General features: G+C 44.2%; 1 protein-coding gene across 2 annotated transcripts in view; it reads left to right on the top strand.

Annotated features, from left to right (window-relative positions):
- The window catches only part of LOC121552934 (serine/threonine-protein kinase MRCK beta-like), a 123,548-nt gene that overhangs the window by 26,653 nt on the left and 82,751 nt on the right, over positions 1 to 14,144 (top strand). For both annotated transcript variants that reach the window (XM_045211240.1, XM_041866041.2), the window contains exon 2: positions 3,162 to 3,253. In XM_045211240.1, coding sequence (XP_045067175.1) covers positions 3,162 to 3,253 — 92 coding nt within the window. The remainder of the gene's footprint in view (positions 1 to 3,161; positions 3,254 to 14,144) is intronic.

The raw sequence follows: 14,144 nt of genomic DNA, 5'->3' as shown, positions 1-14,144 counted from the left end.
AACCCCTCCCTGGCTATTTCATTCGTTGTCATGTCAAACAACACTGAGTTCAAAGAGCCCACTATATTCCACATTTTGGTTGATGTGTGATTGACCTGAGAAAGACCCATTTTTTAAAAAACAGTTTGAATGTATGTTGCCACCCTAAGGTCATGCACTAATCATAAAGCATATTTAGAACTTTTAATATTCAAAAACCTAAAATACTGTCAGAAATGTGGAAAATATTGCTATATGATATTTTAGCCATATTGCCCAGCCCTACTTGAAATTCAAATTCAAGCTTCCTTTTTAACACTTGCACTGCACGTCCACAAATCATCATTGCGTTGACATGAATGGCATTCATTTAGGGCTAACGGTAATGTATTTAATTAAAAGACAGTGGTTCTTCTTTCCATCGGTGTGAGCAGCTGATGCCTCTGTCACTGCACTGCCCCTTCTCCAAGTGGCACTCCGTGCTGTGCCAAGCGGATACCCTCTGGATCTGTAAGGGAGCTTAAAGCAGCTGTCAAAGCTGCATCCCATTTGGCAGATGTGAGCCAGAAGAACGAGGATCACCCAGCGGAATACTGAGCGTTCTGTGGCCAAAGGAACTACCAACTATCTAAATAGTTTGAAGACAAGACACTGGCTGATTTTAGAATTGTCGAAGGAGCCTACTATATGTACTGAAGACATTTGCAAAAACAGCGCTCGGTCTGTTGGCCTGATTTTAGAGTTTGCGCTACGAATAAAAAAAAGGCAATGAGCAGCGCTCTACAATTCCATTCACGCCGTTGCAAGTACTTTTATAGATAAACCCCACTCATTTCAGTCGCTAGATTTGCAGTGGAACAGTGATAGATTCATTTGTATTTTAAGAATAATGACTAAAGGATTTCACCCCTTAGGTTGAATTAGAGATATAAATTATCATGACAAACAGGGGTCCTATAAAAATAACATTGATACAAATGTCCAGACAAAGCTTCGAAACCTTTTTTGTTCCACTTTAGGCACGTAATCATTCAGATTGCCAGTGATGGGAATTTTTTTGTAATTGAGAATACTGGGCCTGTGTGAATGATAGAAATGCCACGTTATTTAGGCTGAGAGGATTATCAGATTACACATATGAAACCCTCCTGCGACACCGAATATGAAAGGCTGGTCTTTGTCTCCAAGGGGCTTTGCTGAAGTAACAAGGTTGGCTCTTCAATCGACGTGGGGTGCAAAGACACTAGTGTGTGTCAATCATTTTCGTTGTCTCTTTCCTTATTCTACCAAGGCCACCATGTAGGCCTATATATCACTGTCGCTTTCTTGGTATGCATATATGCAGGGCATCACATGGGATTTATAGTCTGAGTTCATTTCAGAATGCTGGTTTACGTAATCTTTCAGGCCATCAATGCCACATCCTCCCAGAGCACACTAGCTAGTGAAACAAGAGTCATATGAAAAATGAAAAAGTATGTAAGTCTGTAAGTCGCTCTGGATAAGAGCGTCTGCTAAATGACTAAAATGTAAAATGTATATGGTCAGACTGCATGACTGGGCTAGTCCTCTATAGGCTAGTTCCTATGGTCCTCCATTGTTATGCCATTTTTATTGAATCAGTGTTTCCCCTATTATTGTATGATAGTCTCTCTTAATGAATTCTGCATCACTTGGTTTCTTGAAAATGTTGTTTTAAGTGTTTTTTTGTGAGTAATTCCTGCCTTTTGGTAATAGGTGTTTGTTGCGTGACCAGGTTTAGTGTTTGGGTGATGGGTAGGTGGTCGCTGGGCCCCCACAGCTACCTGCTCTGTCAAGGGGACAATGCCTACCCACATTTGTATGGGTTAAGGAAATCCTCACCACCTCACCCAATGAGGCTTCAGTTGAACAGTTTCCATTTTAGTCATCTTATTCAGAGCGACTCACAGGAGCTTTTGGGTTAAGTACCTTGCTCAAGGGCACATCGGCAGATTTTTCACTTGGTCCGCTCAGGTATTCGAACCAGCAACCTTTCGGTTACTGGCCCAACCTCTTAACCGCTAGGCTACCTGCCGGACCAATCAACATCAGGGATTTTTATTTTTTACGAACATGGATCTGAAGGCAAAGAGTGCACTTCAGTTGCCGTCAAATCATCTGTGATAATGCTCCACAGATTTTAGCATGCACGTTTCTAACATTTTTGCGGTAGCCATTACACCACACGTCATTTGAGGGTCATGTGCGTATCGCGACCTTTTCGTGAGCCCCATCGCAGAGTCGTAAACCCGTCAGTCTGTGTGTAGACGCTTGAAGGATCTGCCCAGTGAGAGCAGCTGATGCCCAACCCACGCCGTTACCCTCCCCCCACCCCTCCCCCCACCCCCCACCCACCCATGGAGGGAACACACGTCTCTCTTGTCTGTTTTAGAGTTTATCACCTTAGGAGTGATAAACGCCCTCTTCACAGGCTCAGGGAGACCGTCTGCATGTCCTCATATGACGAGGAGGGCTGTAGCTCGGCAACACCCCCCCCCACACACACACACACACACACGAGAGGTAGAGGGATGGGGTACAGCGCTCAGTCTGTAGCTCTGTTGGGAGGTCTATAGACCAGCCAAACTGACTTACAACCAACCTGCTGTTTGGTTCCTCTGTCTTTACCAGCACACGGTAGAGACAGGTTTATTTTGTAAATAAGCATACACAAATAGACTTGGCTGCCCTTGCCCAAATAGTTTATGATGGAGTTTAGGCGTATAAACAAAATAAAGTGGCAGCACTTAAAAGCCTAAAGTTACATTTTCTGTGCCGGTACTAAACATTGCTGCAAACCCTCCTTGATCAACACTATGTACGGAACACATCAGTACAACACACAAATGTATTCCTGTAAAGTTGTCACCTTCAATTCATTGCATAGTGTTGACTAATGGCAGCAAGAAACATCATGGTATTTTTTAAATGGTTGTGTAACAACACGTGTGGATAGTCACATAGGTTTGAGAACCTTTGAGGGACACGGACCTACTGCTCGTGCTTCATGCACATGCTAACAAGGCTCATGTGACGTAAACTGTTAGGCTAAAACCAAACACCTAACATATGAAAAAACAGGGACATTTATATCATGGTGTAAATGTGAGATATCATGGACATAGGCCTAAAGTTTCTGGTTTCCTGTTTGTTTCTTGCAGTGAAGCCATTCACCACCACCGTGAAGGAGATGCGCCTGCACAGGGACGACTTCGAGATGCTCAAGGTGATCGGCAGGGGAGCGTTTGGCGAGGTAAGTCTGCCTGAACCCTCCCGTTCACTCTTCAATTCAGTATGAAGCTTTATTGGCATTAAATACATGGGTTAACCTGCCACAATCCTGAGTGGAAAAGCTGAGAGCCAGAGAAGAGGTATATGTTGAGAGAAGTCCCAGGGCCATTTTGTAGATCCATATTACATTAGGGCTGAGAGTTGCCAGGGACCTCATGATACGATATCATGATTACTTAAGTCTCACGATTCTATATGTATTGCGATTCGATGTCCCAAACGTATGTCTCCTGCAGAGGGACAAGAGCGAGCCATGAGAAAACGAATTTTGATCAGTCATGGAAATAAAAGTGCTGATAAAGTAATAATATCCTAATATGTAACCGTATTCAGTAGTCCTGACGCTTTTTTGTACACTTGGCTCAAGTGTACGTTGAGGCAAACGGCATCGTAAATAAAATGCAAACAGTAGAAGTATCTTTACGGCTCTATGCATCAGTTTAATTCAACTATAATTCAGCTGTTCAACGTCGGCAAGCTGAAGAGCGATGTCACCTTCAACTACCCTCAAACCGTCTTCTCTCCTTTCCAAAAAGAGTAATTTCTCTCGCTCTATCCTTCATCCTCCATGTCTTCTAGTGCTTTCTCCTCCAAGTCCCTGGAGGGTGTTGGTCTGCCATTTTGGGCCTGGACAAATCAGGGTGTTTTTTTTTATGTGTGGAATGTGCAGTTCATCATTCTGTCCTGACAATGTCAGTGGCTCCGACTGTCTCCTCCGCTTTGACTCCTTATTAAAGGTGCAATCTGGAACTGCTTTGTCCCTTGACTGGTTCACAAAAGTGCATAAATGCACTGAACAGTTAATGCGCAATTAAACACAGGCACAAATGCACACACTTGGGTCCATTCAACGCACAGCTCTCCCTGCAGTCCTTATGGGTGAATATTTTTTATTACCAGAAATTAGTGTCCTTTAAAAGACTGAATTCTTTGTTCAAGTCATTTCTGTTGTAAAGATGGCCTTGACCTTCTGTTCCTTTAAGGTTAATTCAATCAGATCTTTATGCGGATACAACTGTCAGCCCCTCTGTATGGGGCCATTCCTAGAAAATAAAAACGTATTTGTTTTGGGGTGGGATCCCCAAAAAAAAGATCCCCACTCCCCAATGTTTTCCCCATTTAATTCCAGATGTCAACACAAGGTGAACCGAGAGATTATCAAATATCTGATAATCGCAAGGTTAAAAAACACATGCGTTGTGATGCTGTGTCAATCTGGATTAGGGAAATGGCTGTCCTTGTCAGATGTGCTGTCAAATAATGACTCAAAGAGCAAAGACCAGGTCTGTAGTGATTTGAAACGTTCAGAACATTGCACATATGTAATGAATAGAGCTGACCTGATGCCCAATTCTACATGACAGGGAATCGTATCTGTTCTACAAAATGAATGTATATCTGAACATTTGTAATGTTGCATCCTTCTGAACAGACCCCATTATCATTTTGATATAAATATGTTAGTTGTCATTGTCATTATATCATTGTGATTTAACACGGCACGGTGTGAAGTTGGTTCACCTCCACGAACGTTCGCAGAACATTCCCGGAACGTTTCCCCATCAGTGAAGTGATCTAATGAGGTGAGGGCCTCTCCAAGTAATGAAGCAGAACTGATCAATGAGGCACAAAGTTAATCAATGGTCAGACAATTGGCTGCTCTGGCCCACAGATGGTGACTGAGAGACAGAGAGCCTGTGCCATTAGTGTTTTAATAGTGTGTCTGTGTGTATCCCTGTCTGTGGCACACCTAGACCTCCTTGGTTTTGGACTACTACTTGGTTCTACTCACCGCACACACACACACACACACACACACACACACACACACACACACACACACACAGAGAGAGACAGACAGACACTGAGAGTGCCATTTCCCACAAACTGGGCAGGGCCACTTGTTCTGCCCCTTGGGTTCAGTTCAATGCTTTAGCTGCTAGCTAGGATGTGGTTTGTTTGGTTTAAGGGTGGTGACTCTGCAAAAATTCTAACTTGGTGATATCATACCGTGTGAAACCAATGCTCCATGTCCGTTTTTTGCTAAATTCACACAATTAATTCAACATAATCATTGTTAGAGTCGATTTCAATAAATTAGGCCTAGTTCTAATAGCTTGGTCACTCGCAAGCACACATACTTGCTACTTTGAGTTTTCTCATTGTGTGTTTGTGTGCGAACAAGGCTACGTCCTGTCAGCCGTTGTTGCCGTCGACTCCCTTGCTCCCTCTACAGTTTCCTGTTACAGGATGCCTTTCCAGATAAGTCTTGGGCCTGCATTTCCTGTTTATGATGGGTGGTGTCTCTCTCTCTCTCTCTCCTCACTCAACAAAGTCCTTTTCAGGGAGAAAGGGAGGTTGAGGGACTGCTGGAGAACCGTCCCTCTCCGAGTACGGAAGGTTCCAGACAACTACGCCTTGGACCTTGGGTCGATGACAAAAAGCTCACTCGCTCCCCCTAACCCAAAAATCTCACTCACTCTCCCTAACCCAAAAATCTCACTCACTCCCCCTAACCCAAAAAGCTCACTCACTCCCCCTAACCCAAAAATCTCACTCACTCCCCCTAACCCAAAAAGCTCACTCGCTCCCCCTAACCCTAACCCAAAAATCTCACTCACTCACTCCCCCTAACCCTAACCCAAAAATCTCACTCAATCCCCACTCTGACTGTGAAACTCACCCCCGCGCGACTTAGAAAATAAGTGAGAGCAATAACGAGGGTGATTAAAAATTAGAGAGCGATATGATTGCAGAGAGAATAAAGGATGAGAGGAGTGAAAGGAAGATGATAGACTGAGAAAACGGTGGAGGGGGAGAGGGGAGAAGGTGAAGTGAGATGGATGGATTTGGAGGTAGCGCGCAAGGCTAGATCATTGGATGTGTCTGAAAACGTTACTAGCTGTCAAATCCTTGCTTCCTCCGTCCTTATTTCCTCAATTCCTCACCTCCTCAAAGCACATTGGAGGAGAGGGTCTAGGGTCCCTCCCTCGGACTTCCTCCTCCAATGATCTTTGAGAGGGAGGAAAGGACAGAGGAAGCAAGGATTTGACTGCTAGTAACGTTTTCAGACACAGCCAGTGTTTCCCAAAGTGGATTAAGAGGTTAACATTAGGACTCAAATTACACCTTAGCCTAAATAGTGCACTACATTCTACCATACAGCCCCATCAAATCACATGTCATTTGTCACATCCACCGAATACAACAGGTGTAGGTAGAGTTTACCGTGAAATGCTTAACCATTTGCCCTTAACCAACAATGCAGTTTTTTAAGAAAAATATTTATTAAATAAACTAAAGTAAAAAATCAAAGAGCAACAATAAAATAACAATAATGAGGCTATATACAGGGGGTACCGGTACCGAGTCAATGTTCGGGGTACAGGTTAGTCGATGTAATTGAGCTAATATGTACATGTAGGTAGGGGTAAAGTGACTATGCATAGATAATAAACAGCAAGTCGCAGCAGCGTAAATGCAAATAGTCCAGGTAGCCTTTTGATTAGCTGTTCAGCAGTCTTATGGCTTGGAGGTAGAAGCTGTTAAGAAGGCTTTTGGACCTAGACTTGGCACTCCGGTACTGCATGCCGTGTGGTAGCAGAGAGAATAGTCTATGACTAGGGTGGCTGGAGTCTATGACAACTTTTAGGGACTTCCTCTGACACCGCCTGGTATAGAGGTCCTGGATGGCAGGAAACTTGGCCCCTGTGATGTTCTGGGCCGTACACACTACCCTCTGTAGCGCTTTGCGGTCGGAGGCCAAGCAGTTGCCATACCAGGCAGTGATGCAAACAGTCAGGATGCTCTCGATGGTGCAGCTGTATGACTTTTTGAAGATCTGAGGACACATGCCAAATCGTTTCAGTCTCCTGAGGGGGTATAGGCATTGCCGTGCCCTCTTCACGACTGTCTTGGTATGTTTGGACCATGATCGTTTCTTGGTGACGTGGACACCATGGAACTTGAAGCGCTCAACCTGCTCCACTACAGCCCCGTCGATGAGAATGGGGGCATGCTCGGCCCTCCTTTTCCTGTATTCCACCATCATCTCCTTTGTCTTGCTCACGTTGAGGGAGAGGTTGTTGTCCTGGCACCACACTGCCAGGTCTCTGACCTCCTCCCTATAGGCTGTCTCATCGTTGTCGGTGATCAGGCCTACCACGGTTGTGTCGGCCGCAAACTTAATGATGGTGTTGGAGTCGTGCCTGGCCACGCAGTCATGGGTGAACAGGGAGTACAGGAGGGGACTAAGCGCGCGCCCCCGAGGGGCCCCCGTGTTGAGGATCAGCGTGGCAGATGTGTTGTTGCCTTGCTACAGACGTGAGTGCTACGGGTCGGTAGTAATTTAGGCAGGTTACCTTGGTGTTCTTGGGCACAGGGACTATAGTGGTCTGCTTGGGACATGCAGGGACATGTTGAAAATGTCAGTGAAGACACTTGCCAGTTGGTCAGCGCATGCTCGGAGTACACGTACTGGTAATCTGTCTGACCCTATTTAAAGGTCTTACTCACATCGGCTACGGCGAGCGTGATCACACAGTCGTCTGGAACAGCTGGTGCTCTCATGCATGCGTCAGTGTTGCTTGCCTCGAAGCGTGCATAGAAGTCATGAGTCCCGGAACATATTCCAGTCTGTGCTAGCAAAACAGTGCTGTAGCTTAGCATCTGCGTCATCTGACCACTTCCGTATTGAGCGAGTCACTGGTACTTCCTGCTTTAGTTTTTGCTTATACGCAGGAATCAGGAGGATAGAATTATGGTCAGATTTGCCAAATGGAGGGCGAGGGAGAGCTTTGTACACATCTCTGTAAAGGTCGTCTATAGAGTTTTTCCCCCCTCTTGTTGCACATGTAACATGCTGGTAGAAATGAGGTAAAACGGATTTAAGTTTCCCTGCATTAAAGTCCCTGGCTACAATGCCTCTGGATGAGCATTTTCTTGTTTTGCTTATGGCTTTATACAGCTCGTTGAGTGCGGTCTTAGTGCCAGCATCGGTTTGTGGTGGTAAATAGACAGCTACGAAAAATATAGATGAAAACTCTCTTGGTAAATAGTGTGGTCTTCAGCTTATCGTGAGATAGTCTACCTCAGGCGAGCAAAAACCTTGAGACTTCCTTAATATTAGATATCGTGCACCAGCTGTTATAGAAAAATAGACACAGACCGCCACCCCTTTTCTTACCGGAGGCAGCTGTTCTAACCTGTAAAGGTAATGGGGTGTCTCTTTCCATTAATTCAATGGGAACTTTGCTGTTCTGGTGGCCTTTACTGTGTAGTTTATATCCCATTCATACTAAAATAACTGGAAGCATCTCTTAACTGAACAATGACTTCCGGCTTCCATTGAGAAGCTCCCCAATGTTGCCGTCTTGGCTCAAATTAGTGAGTTTTGTCCGTTTATGAGTTTATCATAATAGTTAGTAGTGGCACCGACCACTGTCTTACGTCAGATGGCGTCACTCCTACGCGAAGCTCATCCATTTTATATCACTGCGCTCTCGTAAGACTCTCCATGAAATAGGCAGAATAACTAGCAAAATTATGAAAAACATTGTAACTGATTTAATTGTTTGCAATTGAGAGAAAATAAAAAAACTAAGTAGTGGCTATTACCTGCACAAATTTTGTGCAAGGACGTCGGTCGCCAATGCAGTGATTTGATGAGCAGCTTAGCTAACTTTTGTAGCTAGCTTACTGACATAAGCTAGCTACAAACGTTAGTTATCTAGCTCTACCTTTTTAACAGTTAGTGATATAAAAAGCCTAGCCTGTTTTGAATTAACCTGAAGCATGTTTTCCGTTAGGAAAATTTGGAGCCGGACACGTGACCGGGAAGATTTGAATCTATCTGACATTTTGAGAAATGTAAACAGTCATTCTTATGCATTGGGTGCGTAACCCATTAGGGTACGCAGCCAGCGCTATCAATAAACGAGGTATTTGTCTTGTCCTTTATAAACAGCCTATAACTAATTACAAAAACACTATTCCTAGTGTTTCGATCTGTAGCATATGCTAACCTTTATAGCCTATTGTATTATATATATTATTTTTACCTTTTTACTTTCCTAAAACAATTGACCACCTCACGATTCAGCTGTCGGAGAGTTGAGCACTAAATGCATCAGGGCATTGCATGCATAGGCCTGTTGGCTTAGACGTCCACTGTATTATAGTAATATTTTGCTACGACACCGACATTCATTTCTTTGTACTTGTTAGATAGGCTTCTGCTGTACAGATATAGTCCCTCCTGTAGCTCAGTTGGTAGAGCATGGCGCTTGCAACGCCAGGGTTGTGGGTTCGATTCCCACGGGGGGCCAGTATGAAAAATGTATGCACTCACTAACTGTAAGTCGCTCTGGATAAGAGTGTCTGCTAAATGACTAAAATGTAAAAATGTAAATATATAGACATACATAAAGAGGCTAATTTCTTAATTTTTAATTCAAATATTTTTTATAAAGAGAAGCATTGGATTGTTAGATCATAGGAGGAACTCTGATAAGCCTAAACATTGTTCCTCACCTCAAGTTCAACTGTCGGAGTCAGTTGGACGGCCGGTGCATAGGCTTACAGTATAATAGGTTAATAGCCACACCACACTAAACCTTCACAAAAGTTTCTCATCTTTATTAGTGTAATATCAAAAGTAAGTCAAGCCATCGTTTATAGGGAAGATACGAGCAAGATATTGTATTGCGGCAAACACAACATTACAGTTGGAACAGAATGAAACAAAACACTTGCGAATTGGTTGAAACCTTCCCAAAAGTTTTGAGCGGTCTATCGCTCCGTATCTCAAAGCCATATCTGACGTAAGACATCATTATGATCATTATCTATCATTATCTACCACTTCTTTCCTTATTCACTGCAGCTTGTCATCAAAATAATCCATGAATAGGCCCTAGACTATATCCAATTTTGTAGCCATTTTGTCAAACATACAGTGCATTCGGAAAGTATTCAGACGCCTTGACTTTTCCCTCATTTTGTTACGTTACAGCCTTACTCTAAAATGTATTATATTATGTTTTTTACTCATCAATCTACACACAATACCCCATAAGGATAAAGCGAAAAACAGGGTTTTGAAAAAACAGATACCTTATTTACATAAGTATTCAGACCCTTTGCTATGAGACTCGGAATTGAGCTCAGGTGCATCCTGTTTCCATTGATCATCCTTGAGATGTTTCTACAACTTGATTGGAGGCTACCTGTGGTAAAGTCAATTGATTGGACATGATTTGGAAAGGCACACACCTTTCTATATAAGGTCCCACAGTTGACAGTGCATGTCAGAGCAAAAACCAAACCATGAGGTCGAAGGAATTGTCCGTAGAGCTCCGAGACAGAATTGTGTCGAGGCACAGATCTGCTGAAGGGTACCAAAAAAATTCTGCAGCATTGAAGGTCCCCAAGAACACACTGGCCTCTATCTTTCTTAAATGGAAGAAGTTTGGAACCACCAAGACTCTTCCTAGAGCTCTTCCAAACTGAGCAATCGGGGGAGAAGGGCCTTGGTCAGGGAGGTGACCAAGAACCCGATGGAGACTAGTCAGGATTGAGGGAAAGATGAACGGTGCAAAGTACGGAGAGATACCCGGGGAGCAGACCCTCCGCTCCCTTCACCTTCCACCCAGTCAATCATTGGCAGCAGACCCAATGGAAGCTCTCCGCTCCCCTCAGCTTCCACCCAGTCAATCATTGGCAGACTTGGTGCAATTTCTATTAGAATGTATTGAAGGGCCCTTGTCAAGTCTCTTACTCCTTGATCTCAATACACACACAGCTTTTCTCTCTCTCTCTCTCTCTCTCTCTCTCTCTCTCTCTCTCTCTCTCTCTCTCTCTGTCTCTGTCTCTGTCTCTGTCTCTCTCTCTGTCTCTCTCTCTGTCTCTCTCTCTGTCTCTCTCTCTGTCTCTCTCTCTGTCTCTCTCTCTGTCTCTCTCTCTCTCTCTCTGTCTCTGTCTCTGTCTCTGTCTCTGTCTCTGTCTCTGTCTCTCTCTCTCTCTCTGTCTCTCTCTCTGTCTCTCTCTCTCTGTCTCTCTCTCTCTGTCTCTCTCTCTCTGTCTCTCTCTCTGTCTCTCTCTCTCTCTCTCTCTCTCTCTCTCTCTCTCTCTCTCTCTCTCTCTCTCTCTCTCTCTCTCTCTCTCTCTCTCTCTCTCGATATGCAGCGATGCATGTCCTTCCATATATGAAATCCCTTTAGTTAAATCCTGAATCTTTGAATACACAATGTACTCTGGAAGTGTGACCATGTTCACAGTGGCTGTGTGGGGGTGTGCGCTTGACGAGCTCTCAGCAAAATGTCAAAGTGCACCAGTGACGTGGTGTGTGTGAGCCCTCGCCACCGCACGCCTCCCACCATGTCCCTCCTGCTGTAGAATCAGGTCAGCATGACTGCCTCCGTTTTAAATCTGTGTCTAAAAAAGGAGAGGAGGAAATAGGACAAGAGGGAGGGGGGGGAGAGAAGGATTCAGAGCATCGAGGTTGGGTTTGTTTTTCTAGGTCAGAGGTCAGTTATCTGGTGTGGTCGTGAGGAGTGATAAGGAGTGTTAGTGTGGTTTATCAGTGTGTGTTCTAGCCAGTCCTAACCTATGTCTAAATGTCCCTGTGTTGTAGCCTAACCTGATTGTGCTAGTTAGTATGTATTGTACTCTGTGTTTGTTTACGTTTGTGTGAATGTATGTTCTGTCCTTTCCTCTCCGCTTCTTATCTGATCTGTTTACATTGACTGACTACTGGCTATGTGGTTTTGATCTGTTTACATTGACTGACTACTGGCTATGTGGTTTTGCTTGTGTTTCCATGTCTTTAGTGGTATCTTGCTGTTATTGTGAGACAGATCTGGGTCTAAATACTATTTGAAATCTTTTGAGTCTGCCAAATTGGTCAGTTTTGCAGTTTTGCCACTTTTCTGTTTGTTCATTAAGCCAGGCAAGCTCAATCAAGCACAGATAAAATCTTAGAAAATATTTCTAATGGTATTTGAACACAGGTCAAATAAAGTAAAATTGTATTTGCCACATGTGCCGAATACAACAGGTGTAGACATTACAGTGAAATGCTTACTTACAAGCCCTTAATCAACAATGCAGTTTTGAAAAGAAAAATGCAAAAAAAAAAAAAAATGCTAAAGCGCAGCAGTAAAATAAAATAGCAGGGAGGCTATATACAGGGGGGTACCAGTACGGAGTCAATGTGCGGGGGCACCGCACCGCACTAGTAGAGGTAATTGAGGTCATATGTACATGTGGGTAGAGTTAAAGTGACTGCATAAATAGTAAACAGAGTAGCAGCAGCGTAAAAGAGGGGGGTGGGATGGGGTGGGGGGGCAGTGCAAATAGTACGGGTAGCCATGATTAGCTGTTCAGGAGTCTTATGGCTTGGGGGCAGAAGCTGTTGAGAAGCCTTTTGGACCTAGACTTGGCGCTCCGGTACCGCTTGCCGTGCAGTAGCAGAGAGAACAGTCTATGACTAGGGTGGCTGGAGTCTTTGACAATTTTTAGTGTGAGAAATATAGTGTTATTCTTATCTGTGTTTGTGGTGGAGGGGGGGTCTGTCTGTCTCTCTCTCTCTCTGTCCAAGTGTGTGATTTTGTGTGTGTGTGTGTGTTTCTGCCTGTGTGTGTGTGTGTGGTTGTCTGGTCTCCTGGCCTGCTGAGACGGCACACAGGCCTCCAGTCCAGTCAGGTGTGTCTCTCTGACGCATCTCCTCTCTGGCAGTTGGCTTGGGTGTACACACACCTAGGGACTTGTGGCGAGGAGTAAGCCAAGGTTCAGCACACACACACACACACACACACACACACACACACACACACACACGCACACACACACACACACACACACACACGCACACACACACACACACACACACACACACGCACACACACACACACACACACACACACACACACACACACACACACACACACACACACACACACACACACACACACACACACACACACACACACACACGTGACCCTTTACCTTGTTATGTGCCTCAATTGCCCTGGAAAATATTTTCTCATCTAAAGGAAAGATTCACCCATTTTGAATGTTAGATTTATTTTTAAGCGTCTCTAGAGCGATGTTCTATCGATTCCCTGGGTCATATCATGTGTATCTGAGTTATTGGCGTTCAAGCAGGCAGAAATTCGGCCGGTGTGAAGTAGCATTGCTCTCACTGTACTGGAAGTTAATAGGAATAAGACTTTTAGATTGTGAAAACGTCTATCATGTCAGATTTCAATACTGGCCGATGTCATAACGCTGGAGGTTGACTTCTCTCGATTGAGCCATTCATCATATTTTTTGCGATATTCCTACCTCGAGAAATGTGTATGGTGTAGTTTGTCTGCCTCTTCAGTCCAGGGTACATTGCATGGTGCCGTTGCGAATGTCAGACTCCACTCTTTGCGAGGCACATCGATCTGCATGTTGAACATGGTGAGATTGTAGACTCCTAAATTGATAGTGCAGTCGGTTTAGGCGATTTTACAGCTAACCTGCTACTTCACATGCTGATATTGTCTTGGGTATTATTGTGTGTAGCTACGTTAGCTAGCTAGCTAGCCAGCCAGCCAGCCCATTGAGAAAGCATTGCATTGTGGGTTTTGTAGTCGAATTGAGCAGCAACAGATTTCCACAATGATTTTCCCATGTTGCTACCAACCGTATTATAACGACAAAATTAAACCTTTGTTCACAAAAACGATTGTTCTCACATATTAGTGGTATTTAACAGTAAATGATAGGAATGAGTGGTTTTGGGTGGATTATCGCTTGAACTAACCCCTGTCCTGGGGAGTGTCTGTTGGTTTAGCTGTATTTGGCCT

This window comes from Coregonus clupeaformis, chromosome 36 (genome assembly GCF_020615455.1).
Source record: "Coregonus clupeaformis isolate EN_2021a chromosome 36, ASM2061545v1, whole genome shotgun sequence".
NCBI classification, from domain to species: domain Eukaryota; kingdom Metazoa; phylum Chordata; class Actinopteri; order Salmoniformes; family Salmonidae; genus Coregonus; species Coregonus clupeaformis.
This window is presented reverse-complemented; position numbering and strand designations above follow the sequence as displayed.